The following is a 14,542-nucleotide window of genomic DNA, read 5'->3' as shown; positions in this document are numbered from 1 at the left end:
CTGCTACCAAGTTATACACTATAAGCCATCAGGTATTGCTGGTAATGACTGGCTGTAGAGGCAGTGGATGTTCGTCTCGGAAGCTCTCATTATCTTGTCTCCACACACAAGTGTCCTCACACACTAGGATTATGAACTTAACGGGTCGGAGCATTAAACGTGAAAGATTATCTGTTGTGACAGTCAGCTCCACCTGGCAGGCTCTGACCTGCTCCCGGTATGACAAAGAGCAACAAAATACCTGACTCTACCTATAGACTTGCTTTTCAGTTCACATACGCAGTAAGATAGTTAGCGTTTTAAGCCTGTCGGTTTTATTTATGATGTGATTGAGACGTAGGGGACAGTATATCGATAATACTTAAGGAATACAGGTGCTTCTTTTATTAACTGCCCCTCTTTCTACGCACTCATAGTACGGGGAAAACTGTCACGCAGGTGCTTACATAGAGATATAAACAATGCATATATCATCTACCCAGTGACTGTGACCAGTTATAGTCTGTTCTTTATGAGTGTTGAATGAACATGATGAAAGGCGTATTTCTCGAGGAACCTTTGTCATTAGTTGTGCAGGATTTCATCTGTTACAGTCACTCATGTGTTTTGTTATTGTAACTGCTCCTTTGTTGCGTTGTTCCAGTGTGTCAGTTGGATAGTCTACCTACACAAACACTTGTACACAATAAAACAAGACCCCGTAATAACATGTCTGTCGATGTAAGCAGAGATCAAAGCTATCTTCTGTTGAACTTAAGGAGGTCGTAGAAAATTTTGAAGTAGGCTTTTCAAGGCATATCCAAATGAACGAATGATTTATGCAAATTGACTTATACCAGGTGAATTTACCAGAAATTCTATTTGTGATTGTAACCTGTGTCCATTTTGAAGAATTTTAACTGAAGCTTTGTTCAGCAAACTCAAAGCAGACCCATATAATAAGTTCCTATTTCTGAAATTGGCTATTCCAGTGGCCATTTCTGCTTGGTTATACTATCTATGATGATTATGTGTTTTGTTATTGCTAATAATTTGATGTAGTTATGTATAGAGCTGACTGAAAAATAACAAAATGGCATAATTTTTTATGATTTTGTTTTTGTTGTTTTACGCCATATTCAGCAATATTCCAGCTCTATCGCAGCAGTCAGTCTGTAAATAATCGAGTCATGACCAGACAATCCAGTGATTGATATCATGAACATCTATCAACACAATAGGGATACAATGACATGCATCAACCAAGTCAGTGAGCCTGACCACCCAATCCTGTTAGTCGCCTCTTACGACAAGCATGGGTTACTGAAGACCTATTCTAACCCGGAATCTTCACGGGAATCATTTAATATGAAAAGGAACAGCATTGTTGTAACACTCACTTGCTCCATCACTTACGTCTAGTGCGGTTGTCGAGTTGTGAGCTGCTCGTAGTAGACAAATATCAGATTGAGAAACTCCAGTGAAAGCTACTTAAACTCTCCAGCAGCAACAAAATCAACCCCTGAGCCACAAATACAACAGGTTTTTATTCCATCAGAATATATTTATTTACTTGGAAAGGCTTACGGGCATGGAAAGAACACGCTTATTATAAGAATATCTACAGCGGCAGATGGCAGGGTACTCTCACTCTGTGGCAGACAGATAAGTTGGCCGATCTGCTTCATGTGTTATCTTTCGTATATTGTATCAATTGTGATGCTTATTCATTTACAAACACATTGGAGTCTCGTCTGTCTGCACTTCATTAATCAAATGTTGTCTACTCCACTGTTAAACACTGAACAAGTTATGAACTAAGTTGTTTTGTCATCTGTGAATGGCTCAGTTTTTAATGTTATTGCAACAGGCATATTGCCACCTGAAGACCTGTTTTGCTATCACATAATGATAGAGCAGCAAGTCTCTATTCCTGAGTGATGCTTGGCTGTATTTAACTGTTGATCGGTGAACTATACAGTTACTGTTGTACCCATAAGGATAGAATGATCGTGTGTAATATTTTTCGATATATGCATATGTGCATTTTAGCGATCTTCAGTGTGATTGGTTAGTTTAAGCCATATCACGTTACACTGTTTTGTTGAGAAAAATATGATATTGTGTCATCCATTGTTCATGACTTCACAGATTGATTAAATTATGTCATATGACCCTTGAAGATCGGGGTAGAATAGGTCTTCATGCTCATGATATCAATCACTGGATTGTCTGGTCCAGACTTGATTAGTTACAGACCGCTGTCATATAGCTGGAATATTGCTGAGTGCGGCGTTAAACAACAAACCAACAACCAACCAACCAAATCATCTGAACAATGGGCTGCCTCCAGAAAAAATTCTCTGTAAGGGTGATATTTCGTACATTTTTGTCTTCATTTACTCTCTCAAAATGTTAATGAGTTATAAATAGACCAACCTCCTTGAAACTCGGAATTAATGATTACCTGTCCCTTGTGAATGAATCCTGTAAGTTGCGAGCCAGCGTTCACTCGGGACAGATCATCTGTAATTCCTCGTAACTCGTAGGTGATTCACTAAGTATTTTATAATGAGAATTAGTTAAATATGAAATGAGTCTGTTACCTGTAAAAGCATCAGTAGCTAACTTGTGTTAAATGTCTCCACTGCATCATTAAATCAAAACATGCTGACTAAGGCCAGTTAAAAAATGTTTTGTTTCACAGGGTTATTTTCACAACGGACTGGGTGAAAGGTAGAATTTTATAAAAAAAATCTGTTTTTGTTTTTCTTTGATAGCTTACAAGCCTATGAATCTATTTCTAATGTACCATGTGACCACGTTTGATCATGGCTCCACATCTCGAGGGATGTCCATAGCCAGGTGTCAGGTTGAATCTGACACACAATGAAAGGCATGTCATAAGCAAAACAAATATTGTTTCTCACAGTACATTATGGTAAGAATAAGACTCGTGAAGATCTTGGTTAGAATAGATCTTCAGCAGCCCATGCTTGTAAGAGGATCGAGTGGTCAGGTAGGGATGGGGGCAGTTTTAATGGTGGCTTGGGCGTGAGAAAGAAGAAATGCATCAAGAGACTGGACATAGTCCGCCGCCTCCTCACAGCAGCATAACTACAACGGGATGACTCTGGATTTCTAGAATATGTTGTATGTTCTAAATAATGATTTGTGGAAAAAACTGTCGGATATGAAGAGATTTCATATTGGCCTGTTTCTCATAAATGGACATTTCCAATATGACGTCCAATTTTCTGCAATTTGTTAATCAGGCAACAAGTGACAGATTCTGGTTATGTATGTGACAGATTCTGGTAATGGACGTGACAGATTCTGGTTATGGACATGACAGATTCTGGTTATGGACGTGACAGATTCTGGTTATGGACGTGGACGTGACAGATTCTGGTTATGGACGTGGACGTGACAGATTCTGGTTATGGATGTGACAGATTCTGGTTATGGACATGACAGATTCTGGATATGGACGTTACATATTCTGGTTATGTATGTGACAGATTCTGGATATGGACGTTACATATTCTGGTTATGTATGTGACAGATTCTGGTAATGGACGTGACAGATTCTGGTTATGGACATGACAGATTCTGGTTATGGACGTGACAGATTCTGGTAATGGACGTGACAGATTCTGGTTATGGACGTGACAGATTCTGGTTATGGACGTGACAGATTCTGGTTATGGACGTGACAGATTCTGGTAATGGATGTGACAGATTCTGGTTATGGACGTGACAGATTCTGGTAATGGACGTGACAGATTCTGGTAATGGACGTTACATATTCTGGTTATGTATGTGACAGATTCTGGTAATGGACGTGACAGATTCTGGTTATGGACGTGACAGATTCTGGTTATGGACGTGACAGATTCTGGTAATGGACATGACAGATTCTGGTTATGACAGATTCTGGTTATGGACGTGACAGATTCTGGCTATGGACGTGACAGATTCTGGTAATGGACGTGACAGATTCTGGTTGTGACAGAGTCTGGTTATGGATGTGACAGATTCTGGTTATGGACGTGACAGATTCTGGCTATGGACGTGACAGATTCTGGTAATGGACATGACAGATTCTAGTTGTGACAGATTCTGGTTATGGACGTGACAGATTCTGGTAATGGACGTGACAGATTCTGGTAATGGACGTTACATATTCTGGTTATGTATGTGACAGATTCTGGTAATGGACGTGACAGATTCTGGTTATGGACGTGACAGATTCTGGTTATGGACGTGACAGATTCTGGTAATGGACATGACAGATTCTGGTTATGACAGATTCTGGTTATGGACGTGACAGATTCTGGCTATGGACGTGACAGATTCTGGTAATGGACGTGACAGATTCTGGTTGTGACAGAGTCTGGTTATGGATGTGACAGATTCTGGTTATGGACGTGACAGATTCTGGCTATGGACGTGACAGATTCTGGTAATGGACATGACAGATTCTGGTTGTGACAGATTCTGGTTATGGATGTGACAGATTCTGGTAATGGACGTGACAGATTCTGGTAATGGACATGACAGATTCTGGTAATGGACGTGACAGATTCTGGTAATGGACGTGACAGATTCTGGTAATGGACGTGACAGATTCTGGTAATGGACATGACAGATTCTGGTTGTGACAGATTCTGGTTATGGATGTCACAGATTCTGGTAATGGACGTGACAGATCCTGGTTATGGATGTGACAGATTCTGGTAATGGACGTGACAGATTCTGGTTATGGATGTGACAGATTCTGGTAATGGACGTGAAAGATCCTGGTTATGGATGTGACAGATTCTGGTAATGGACGTGACAGATTCTGGCTATGGACATGACAGATTCTGGATATGGACGTTACATATTCTGGTTATGTATGTGATAGATTCTGGATATGGACGTGACAGATTCTGGTAATGGACGTGACAGATCCTGGTTATGGATGTGACAGATTCTGGTTATGGACGTGACAGATTCTGGTAATGGATGTGAAAGAGATTCTGGTAAATTTGTTGTGTAGGATCTGATATGACATCCATGTAGTAGTATTTTATTGACTCTCCAGACATTTCTTGGCATTAAACTGCGTTTACTAGACTGAATATTGCAAAATGTAACCACTTAGACCATGATGATATGCTCAACTCTCTTGGAGGAAGAATATTTGCATGTAAGCTTTCAAACTCGCTTTTGAAGAAAAATGCAAGGAGCAGGTACATTTTTATCTTTAGTTTGATGTTAGGAAGTAAAACCAGGTGTTAATGTAATATTTGACGCAAGGAATTGAAGTCGGCAGACATTATGGCCACACATGTTGAATTGTAGTGTCTGAGAGAGCTCAACTCCACATTATTTGTAATTAGCAACTGGTGTGCATCCACACTGTAGATATCCTAACCATCAGTCATGCTGCAGGTTCTAGTTAGGGGAGGTAGTTGAAAGGCTTCCTGACATTCTCCAACACTAACTCACATTATTTTCAACCCTTCACTTGTTTTGCAAATGGAATACTTCAATAATGACAAAAAGTACTGAAGAAATTACAGCTGGAGATGTGGTAGAGGGCATTCCTTGAGAATTAAACTCTTGCAGACTTCATTGATGTCAAGAAAGTGGTACTGAAATTTTCAGAAATCAACAAGTGACCAAGAATATTGTTTGAACGATGTTTGATACCATAATATGAGATAGCTACGTAATAAATGGAAAAGAACAATGAAGAATGATGCGTGGTTTATTTCATGATAAAACATTGTTCAATCATGACGTCATTGCTGGACATACGCTCGCAATTTGATGACGTATAATGGACAACATCATATTTGAAAGGGACGTGTCTAGTAAGTTGTTCCCCATAGATGTAACTGGGCAACGCAAATGAATGCAATGGCTGAATGAATGCATAAAAAGTGGGAGAGATATGACAATGGTTATTGGGAGAAACGATACAGATATTCGATGTGAAAATGTCTGGAAAATACCTAACGTAACCCCCTGTTCATAAAACGGACATGTCTGATATCGGATTGATATATGAGGTCGGATTGTTTTGAGGGAGTCATCATTATCTAAATATGATTAAATGTTTTTAAAGCGTGTACTTTTTATTGACATGCTTAAAATGCAAATGTTCATATCTCATTTACGTAAAGTTTGTTTATCATGTTTATTGGTGTTGATACTAGTAATACCTGCCAATTTTTTCCAATCAGTCTTCCAGTGTAGAGTGATTTGTGACTAGTTATCGTGAAAGGTTGAATGTATTACCCAAATTTTAAGAGCATACATGTGTGCTAGTATGTGACAAAGGGAACTCAAATGACGATGCATTTAGTGTGTGATTAGGGCGATATACCTGTGAGACTCTTGTGGCATGTGGAATTTTTTGTAATCTGACTGTGAATGTGCATTTGTCTGTAACTGAACATGGTGGTTGCTTTAGTGCATGACGACTGTGTGTATGTAAGCAAGGATTATATCCTACCTAAATATTATCCTAGGGGAAGTTTTACTCTAGTGTATAGTATAGGATAGGATTAAACACACTGGTATGGGTTCAAATTTACTTGGGTGAATCATCTTGACACTAGAGAATTTCATCCCCGGGATAAAAAATAGGGTAGGATAAAATTCACTCTTACATAGAAGCCATGTGTAGCAGGAGTCGTGGAGTCATCCAACAGATGACATCCTTACGTCTTTGGTCATGTGGACAAGGCGTCCGACCTTGGATCAGATGGTCCCTGGTTCGAATCCCATCACAGGACCCGGAAATTTTATGGCCGCTACATTGGCACCAAACGTGGGGCTGAGCACGTTCATATTAAATTTGAGCAAAATAAGCCTCAGTACCCTACTATGCCGCCCGGGACGTGCCTTTTGTTGACGGGGGAGTATGTAGCAGGGGGTGTGGAGTCATCCCACAAATGACATCCTTACCTTGTCAGCTTGCAGGGGGTGTGGAGTCATCCCACAGATGACATCCTTACCTTGTCAGCTTGCTGACGGGGTTAACCTCTTTGGACAAGGTGTCTGACCTCGGATCAGAAGGTCCGTGGTTCGAATCTCATCACGGGACTCGGAAATTTAATGGCCGCTACACATGCAAAGGACCATCTCCCTAGAGCCTGGTCTTGGTGTTCTCTAGGGCTGGGACAGGTAACTAGGGTACTCGGTTCAGGTGACTTCCCACAGGACTAACCAGACCCATGGTTAGTCACGTGACATATTGTTTAATGACAAAAGTTGTCTAGAACTTCATGGCTACTCTCCAAGTCATTAATGTTCGCATTTCTTTAAGACCCATACCTTCTGACTTTCATATGTTCGAATAAAGATAAGGCTTCAGTCGAATTCAGTGTATGCATGACCAGATCGTTCTATATGTGCATCTAAGTGCATTTTGCTAGGGCTCCGGTCAAACTAGTCCCAATCGGACATTTTGTACCCAACTCTTGAGACCGACAGCGGGTACCCGCGTAGGGTTGGGTAATAGGGGGTTGGGTACCGGGGGGTAAACTTGAAATTGTCCAAGCCCTTGTATTCTCTTTGCAAGTATTGAAATTTTTTGTTTCAAATGCTTCTCCCACACTCAAACTTTAACTCTCTGGTCTACCACAGAGTGAATGCAAGATTATTATCCATACATTTACTCACTTTGTGAAATATTAGGTATCTTCTTCTCTAAATGTTGATGATATTTTTGTGTGTTTCAGATGCTTTTGGGTATGGCCCACAATGCATCCCACTGGGTCCAGGCCGGTCAGCCATACCCAGCTTCGGGCATAATATACGCCATGCGGCTCTCAACAAGGGAGGTAATAACTTGAACCTGCCGAACCATCAGCTTCAAACATCCACGCCTACGCCAAGCGAGGTGTCCAGCATCAGATCCAACATGAGTCCGCGCCACAGCGTCAACACACCGTCCCTTTCAATTGTGTCCAATGACAGGAACTCACTGTCCACGCCAGGCGGGTTCAGTAACAATGGCGATAAACATGTGTTTCTGGAGCCGCTCCCCAAACAACAGGACTGGTGCCATTACAAGACCCTTCCCAGTGTGTCTGCTAGCGGGACGGGGTCGGTGGCAGGGAGCGACATGGATAACTATCATCCACCAGGGAGCGCCACCTCACAGTACCCTTGCAACAGCAGCAACTTGTCCCCATACCAAGTCGACATGTCGCCATCACTGTCAACGTTCACAAGTCCACGTAATTCAGCCAACATCCATGGTCGTGCATCACAGAAACGTGCTCTTTCAATATCACCATCTTTCTCAGATGGCTTGGACCTTAACCAAATCATCCGTATTTCGCCTACATCCTTGGTGACCATCTTGAATGGCTCCCGGGGATCATCAACAAGTGTCTCGCCTCAACCTGGTATGATGCCTGGCTCGTTTTGCCACATGTATGCCCGGAACAGCCCTTTCTCAGGGTCCAGCGGCAACAGGCTGCATGGATTCACACCTCAGAGTTCGGTTTCCAATGGAATTAAACAGGAAAATACAGACTTTTTCAGTATGGGACCGTCTGAGAGCCATGGCTTCCACGACTTGATGACCAACCAGTATGTGGCACCTCAGGATCAGATTCCCTACATAGAGCAGTGTGCTCTGTTCAACATGCAGACGAATCAGAGTCTACAGAGCAACATCCAGTCGCAGCAGGGCATGGCCAACTCACAACACATGCAGCAGGGGCAGCCATTCAACACCATGGACACCAGCATCGCTACTGGCATGAATGGTGGTTTGAACAATGGTATGACCAATGGTATGACCAATGGAGGAATGAACAGTGTGTTGAACAATGGCGGTATGAACAATGGTATGACCAATAGTGGTATGAATAATGGTGGGATGAACAACGGTGTGAACAATGGGATGAGTAGTGGTTTGAACAATGGTATGAACAGTGGTATGCACAATGGAATGAACACTATGAACCCCATGAACAATGGTATGAACAATGGTATGAACACTGGTATGAACAATGTAGTACCGATCCGACCACCACCTCCTTATGACCAGGCTGTGGAGCAACAGCAGCAACAGCCACAGCAGAACATGTACCTCCATAATCCACAATCTCAAGGTCAAGGTCAGACAAGCAAGTCTGAAGAGTATGACGAAGAAAACGATGAGCGGCAGCAAGTATGTCGCTGGATCGACTGTAACCAACAATTCAGTGAACAGGACGAACTAGTGCGCCATATTGAGAAGGCCCATATTGACCAACGCAAGGGCGAGGATTTCACATGTTTCTGGGCGGGATGTCAGAGGAGATACCGGCCATTTAATGCCCGGTACAAGCTCCTGATCCACATGCGAGTACACTCAGGAGAGAAGCCCAATAAGTGCACGGTAAGATGGCACTGCATGGCAGGCTTGTGGCTCTATGGCATTTTGACCCATTATATCCAACTTTGGAATATTATAAAAGTAATAATTTCTCCATGAAAGCAGTTATGTTACATACATCCATTGGACCTATGCTTGATTACCATGGTTACTGTTCACAAAAATGTTTGGTTACTGGTTTTGTCAGCGGTAAAAACTTAACATTTTTAGTCCACTAGTCCTTTTAATGTTAACATATAGCAAAATCCTTAAAAATGGCAAATTTCTAGTAGTCCTTGTGATGCCTTAACTATTGGACAGCTTGGCAAGTACTACGGGACAAATGTCAAACGTTACTTGTGGATTAAGGACATTTGACCCATAATATCAAACTAAGAATAATGGAATCAAATGTTGGATTATTATGAAAGTAATAGTTTCTCCATAAAAGTTGTGTTTTTCTGAAACATTGTTAAAGTAGCTGTGTTACATACATCTTCTGGACCATGCTTGATTGATTGGTTACTGTCCACAGAAATGTTGGGTTACTGGTTTTGCAGTCATGACTTGGATTGGATGTAATATTGTTGTGAAAGCTCGAATACATATTGAACTTTTCAAACAACGTATTCGATGTAATAAGTTCCCCGCTCTAATAAGCGCCCACAGTGATATTTGCTAATATATTGGCGAGTGAACAATCCCAATTAGCACCCTTCCGATTGATTAATGTACACAAGACTTATTTATTCATGTATAATACGTACTCATTTGTTATATGCACCCTTAATTACGGGAAATTAGATTCTGGAAAAATATATCTGTCATGTCTTAAATGCACAGAATTTATGATCTTTCAACTCTTTCACCAAAATTATATTCTAATAAGAGCCCCCTATTTCTAATTTTGATAGCGCCCTGGGCGCTTATTACTTCGAATACGGTATTGTAAATTAGGGCTGTAATGCATCAGTGTAGAATGAAAAGATCTTAAAGTAAAGCTGTTCTGTATTGTATCACAGCCTTACTATCTGGAGGGCGGTTGGATAGCCTAGTGGTTAAAGCATTGCTCGTCACGCCGAAGACACAGGTTCGATTCCTGACATGGGTACAATGTGTGAAGCCCATTTCTCGTGTCCCCAGCTGTGATATTGCTGGAATATTGGTAAAAGCGGCGTAAAACAATACTCACTCACTCACTCATTACTATCTTGATTCTTGTATCAGAGTGCATTGTTACTTCCCTCTTCAGATGTATTAATCTCAAGCAGGGACAAAAGTATTTATTCCTGAACAATGATTTAGTTTTGTGAATCCTGGCCAGGCATTTAAGACAACATTTTAAAAATAGCAAACTTTAATTTTGATGGTTAAGTTTTAAGTATTAAGAGTCTTCAGTGAAACCAGTAAGCACTCCTATGAGTCATCAAGGGATTTAACTGCCATGGACAAAGATTGGTAGCTGAAGAATGTCCTGCCAGACAGTCAACAGTTGTGTGCTGTGGTGTTGATGAATACACTCTATGTGGGCTGTAACAGTCCCTCCATTCATAACTAGCAAGGAACCTTGAGTCACGGAGTCCACCTCTTCACACCTGGGAAACCTTACCCCTGTCGTGTATTGTGCTGGCACAGTCCCCTGTTTACACCCTTGCTGACAGGTACATGTCTATAATGAGACGTGACAGCTCCAGCAACGTTACTGCCAGGATGGCATAGTCCATGTATTACCTGCCCTTGCCTCCAGATGGCACTGCCACAATGTGGCCTTTCAATGCGGTATATTTTACTTGAACCCGCTTGGGTGATTCCAAACCAACTGGGACAAAAGTAACTGGTGCAAGCTGTACAAATGTTGTCAATATTTACCGAGGGCACTGAAAGACTCATGGTATTTGAGCAAAATTGCACAGCAGGAAGTTACAGAAGAGTTGTTCTGAGACTCTCGAGTAAATGACGAAATTACATATATTTATATTAAGTGTTTATTAAGCGTCTCAGTGTTAGTCCATGGTACATAGGTAGAAACTAATGGTTCTGGTCAACCAGTCCGTATAATGATAACATATATAGCAAAACCCTTAAAAAGGGCAAATTTCTACTAGTTCTTATGGCACCTTAACTATTGGTCAGTTTGGCATGGACAATAGTACTATTGCTAATTTCTAACGCTGTAGTATGTGAACACCCACACAATCTGTTGAAGTCTTTTAATAATAACTAAAGTTTTATTCAATTTAAGACTACAGTTCTGTTAATGGTGAGGTGAAATGGGGTTTAAAGTCGCGTCCAAGATTATTGCACTTATATAGCGACGTGCATGCACGTGTGTGTGTGTGTGTGGCTGCTTGTACTAGTCCGGACTGATGCCAATTTATAGTGCTAGCTCACTGAGATACCATGCCGCAGTTTAACATGAATACCCCACTCAGACGCAGTATACTGACTCCGAGGCGACCAGTCCTTGCTTTAGCCCCTTAATGCCGAGCCCCAGACAGGGTAACAACAAGGACCATCTTTTAACGTCTTTTGGTATGACGCGGCCGGGGATCGAACCCCAGACCTTCCGCTCTCCGGGCGGATGCTCTACCACTAGACCACGGAGGCGGTCTAGTTCTGTTAATATATCCTGTTGGATGACATGCTTATATGACTGTTAAACTTCTAGCACCTCACAGGCAGCTTGGCTTGTACAAATTGCTTCAGTTTACATCAGCAATTATCAAGTGTGGCATTTAAAGTTGAAGAGAAATATATAAAATTTAGAAAGTGTATGTATGGAATTTAAGGATCATGTATATTGTTTCAAATGGAAACAACTTTGACTGAATGAGTCAAGTGTTGAGCAGATAAGTAGTGTTCTAGAGACAAGCAAATGCACTGGCTTCTGGGTCATCACCTCTGCTCTGTTTTTACCTCGTGTTGGACAGAGGTCATTAAGCTCAGTGGACAAGAGGGTCACTGACTTTGAGATAAGGCATTATAAATCAGGACATACCTTATCAACAAATATTCTGTACGCGATTATCCTTGACACCTCAAGTCCAAGAGTGAGTATGATTTTGTTGGTATTCAGCAGGGATTTATCTAGACCTGATCAGAGGCCGATATTCTGCCCCAGAGTCTCTGTCAAGTGACTAAAAATTGCAAAATTGGAATTACAAATTTCTCAAGTTATGTTTATATAGTAATATATGGCATTGTAGAGGTGACTTGTTTTTTACTGACAAATTTGAGCAAAATAACGATTTTCTAGCCAAATTGCCTGCCAAAGGCACTTAGTTTGAAGAACATGACTGCATATTCAGGACTGTCTGCCAATGTGGATGCGGTCGTCCACTGGTTCCTTCACTGATTCCCCTGTTCGAGGCTTGATGGCATGGATGGGGTCTCACAGTGTCGTCCACTGGTTCCTCTGTGCCATGCTTGATGGCATGGATGGGGTCTCACAGTGTCATCCACTGGTTCCTCTGTGCCAGACTTGATGGCATGGATGGGGTCTCACAGTGTCATCCACTGGTTCCTCTGTGCCAGACTTGATGGCATGGATGAGGTCTCACAGTGTCATCCACTGGTTTCTCTGTGCCAGACTTAATGGCATGGATGGGGTCTCACAGTGTCATCCACTGGTTCCTCTGTGCCAGACTTGATGGCATGGATGGGGTCTCACAGTGTCATCCACTGGTTCCTCTGTGCCATGCTTGATGGCATGGATGGGGTCTCACAGTGTCATCCACTGGTTCCTCTGTGCCAGACTTGATGGCATGGATGAGGTCTCACAGTGTCATCCACTGGTTTCTCTGTGCCAGACTTGATGGCATGGATGGGGTCTCACAGTGTCATCCACTGGTTTCTCTGTGCCAGACTTGATGGCATGGATGAGGTCGAACAGTGTCATCCACTGGTTTCTCTGTGCCAGACTTGATGGCATGGATGGGGTCTCACAGTGTCATCCACTGGTTCCTCTGTGCCAGACTTGATGGAATGGATGGGGTCTCACAGTGTCATCCACTGGTTCCTCTGTGCCATGCTTGATGGCATGGATGAGGTCGAACAGTGTCATCCACTGGTTTCTCTGTGCCAGGCTTGATGGCATGGATGAGGTCGAACAGTGTCATCCACTGGTTCCTCTGTGCCAGACTTGATGGCATGGATGAGGTCTCACAGTGTCATCCACTGGTTTCTCTGTGCCAGACTTGATGGCATGGATGGGGTCTCACAGTGTCATCCACTGGTTCCTCTGTGCCAGACTTGATGGAATGGATGGGGTCTCACAGTGTCATCCACTGGTTCCTCTGTGCCATGCTTGATGGCATGGATGGGGTCTCACAGTGTCATCCACTGGTTCCTCTGTGCCAGACTTGATGGCATGGATGAGGTCGAACAGTGTCATCCACTGGTTTCTCTGTGCCAGACTTGGTGGCATGGATGAGGTCACACAGTGTCATCCCCTGGTTCCTCTGTGCCAGGCTTGATGGCATGGATGAGGTCGAACAGTGTCATCCACTGGTTCCTCTGTGCCATGCTTGATGGCATGGATGAGGTCGAACAGTGTCATCCACTGGTTCCTCTGTGCCAGGCTTGATGGCATGGATGAGGTCGAACAGTGTCATCCACTGGTTCCTCTGTGCCAGACTTGATGGCATGGATGAGGTCGAACAGTGTCATCCACTGGTTCCTCTGTGCCAGACTTGATGGCATGGATGGGGTCTCACAGTGTCATCCACTGGTTCCTCTGTGCCAGACTTGATGGAATGGATGGGGTCTCACAGTGTCATCCACTGGTTCCTCTGTGCCATGCTTGATGGCATGGATGGGGTCTCACAGTGTCATCCACTGGTTCCTCTGTGCCAGACTTGATGGCATGGATGAGGTCGAACAGTGTCATCCACTGGTTTCTCTGTGCCAGACTTGGTGGCATGGATGAGGTCACACAGTGTCATCCCCTGGTTCCTCTGTGCCAGGCTTGATGGCATGGATGAGGTCGAACAGTGTCATCCACTGGTTCCTCTGTGCCAGGCTTGATGGCATGGATGAGGTCGAACAGTGTCATCCACTGGTTCCTCTGTGCCAGACTTGATGGCATGGATGAGGTCGAACAGTGTCATCCACTGGTTCCTCTGTTCTAGGCTTAATTTCACCCAGCAGGTCATTCTGGGAGAGATGCAGTATGGGAAATCTACTGAAACTGGG

General features: G+C 42.8%; 1 protein-coding gene across 1 annotated transcript in view; it reads left to right on the top strand.

Moving 5' to 3' along the window:
• Positions 1 to 14,542, top strand: part of LOC139478209 (zinc finger protein GLIS3-like) — a 90,611-nt gene that overhangs the window by 46,443 nt on the left and 29,626 nt on the right. Inside the window, exon 3 of the mRNA XM_071260588.1 lies at positions 7,719 to 9,373. Coding sequence (XP_071116689.1) covers positions 7,719 to 9,373 — 1,655 coding nt within the window. The remainder of the gene's footprint in view (positions 1 to 7,718; positions 9,374 to 14,542) is intronic.

Source organism: Haliotis cracherodii, unplaced genomic scaffold, assembly GCF_022045235.1.
Source record: "Haliotis cracherodii isolate W230 unplaced genomic scaffold, xgHalCrac1.p SCAF_4, whole genome shotgun sequence".
Taxonomy (NCBI): domain Eukaryota; kingdom Metazoa; phylum Mollusca; class Gastropoda; order Lepetellida; family Haliotidae; genus Haliotis; species Haliotis cracherodii.
The sequence above is the reverse complement of the archived record's forward strand: the minus strand, read 5'-3'. Positions and strand labels throughout refer to the sequence as shown.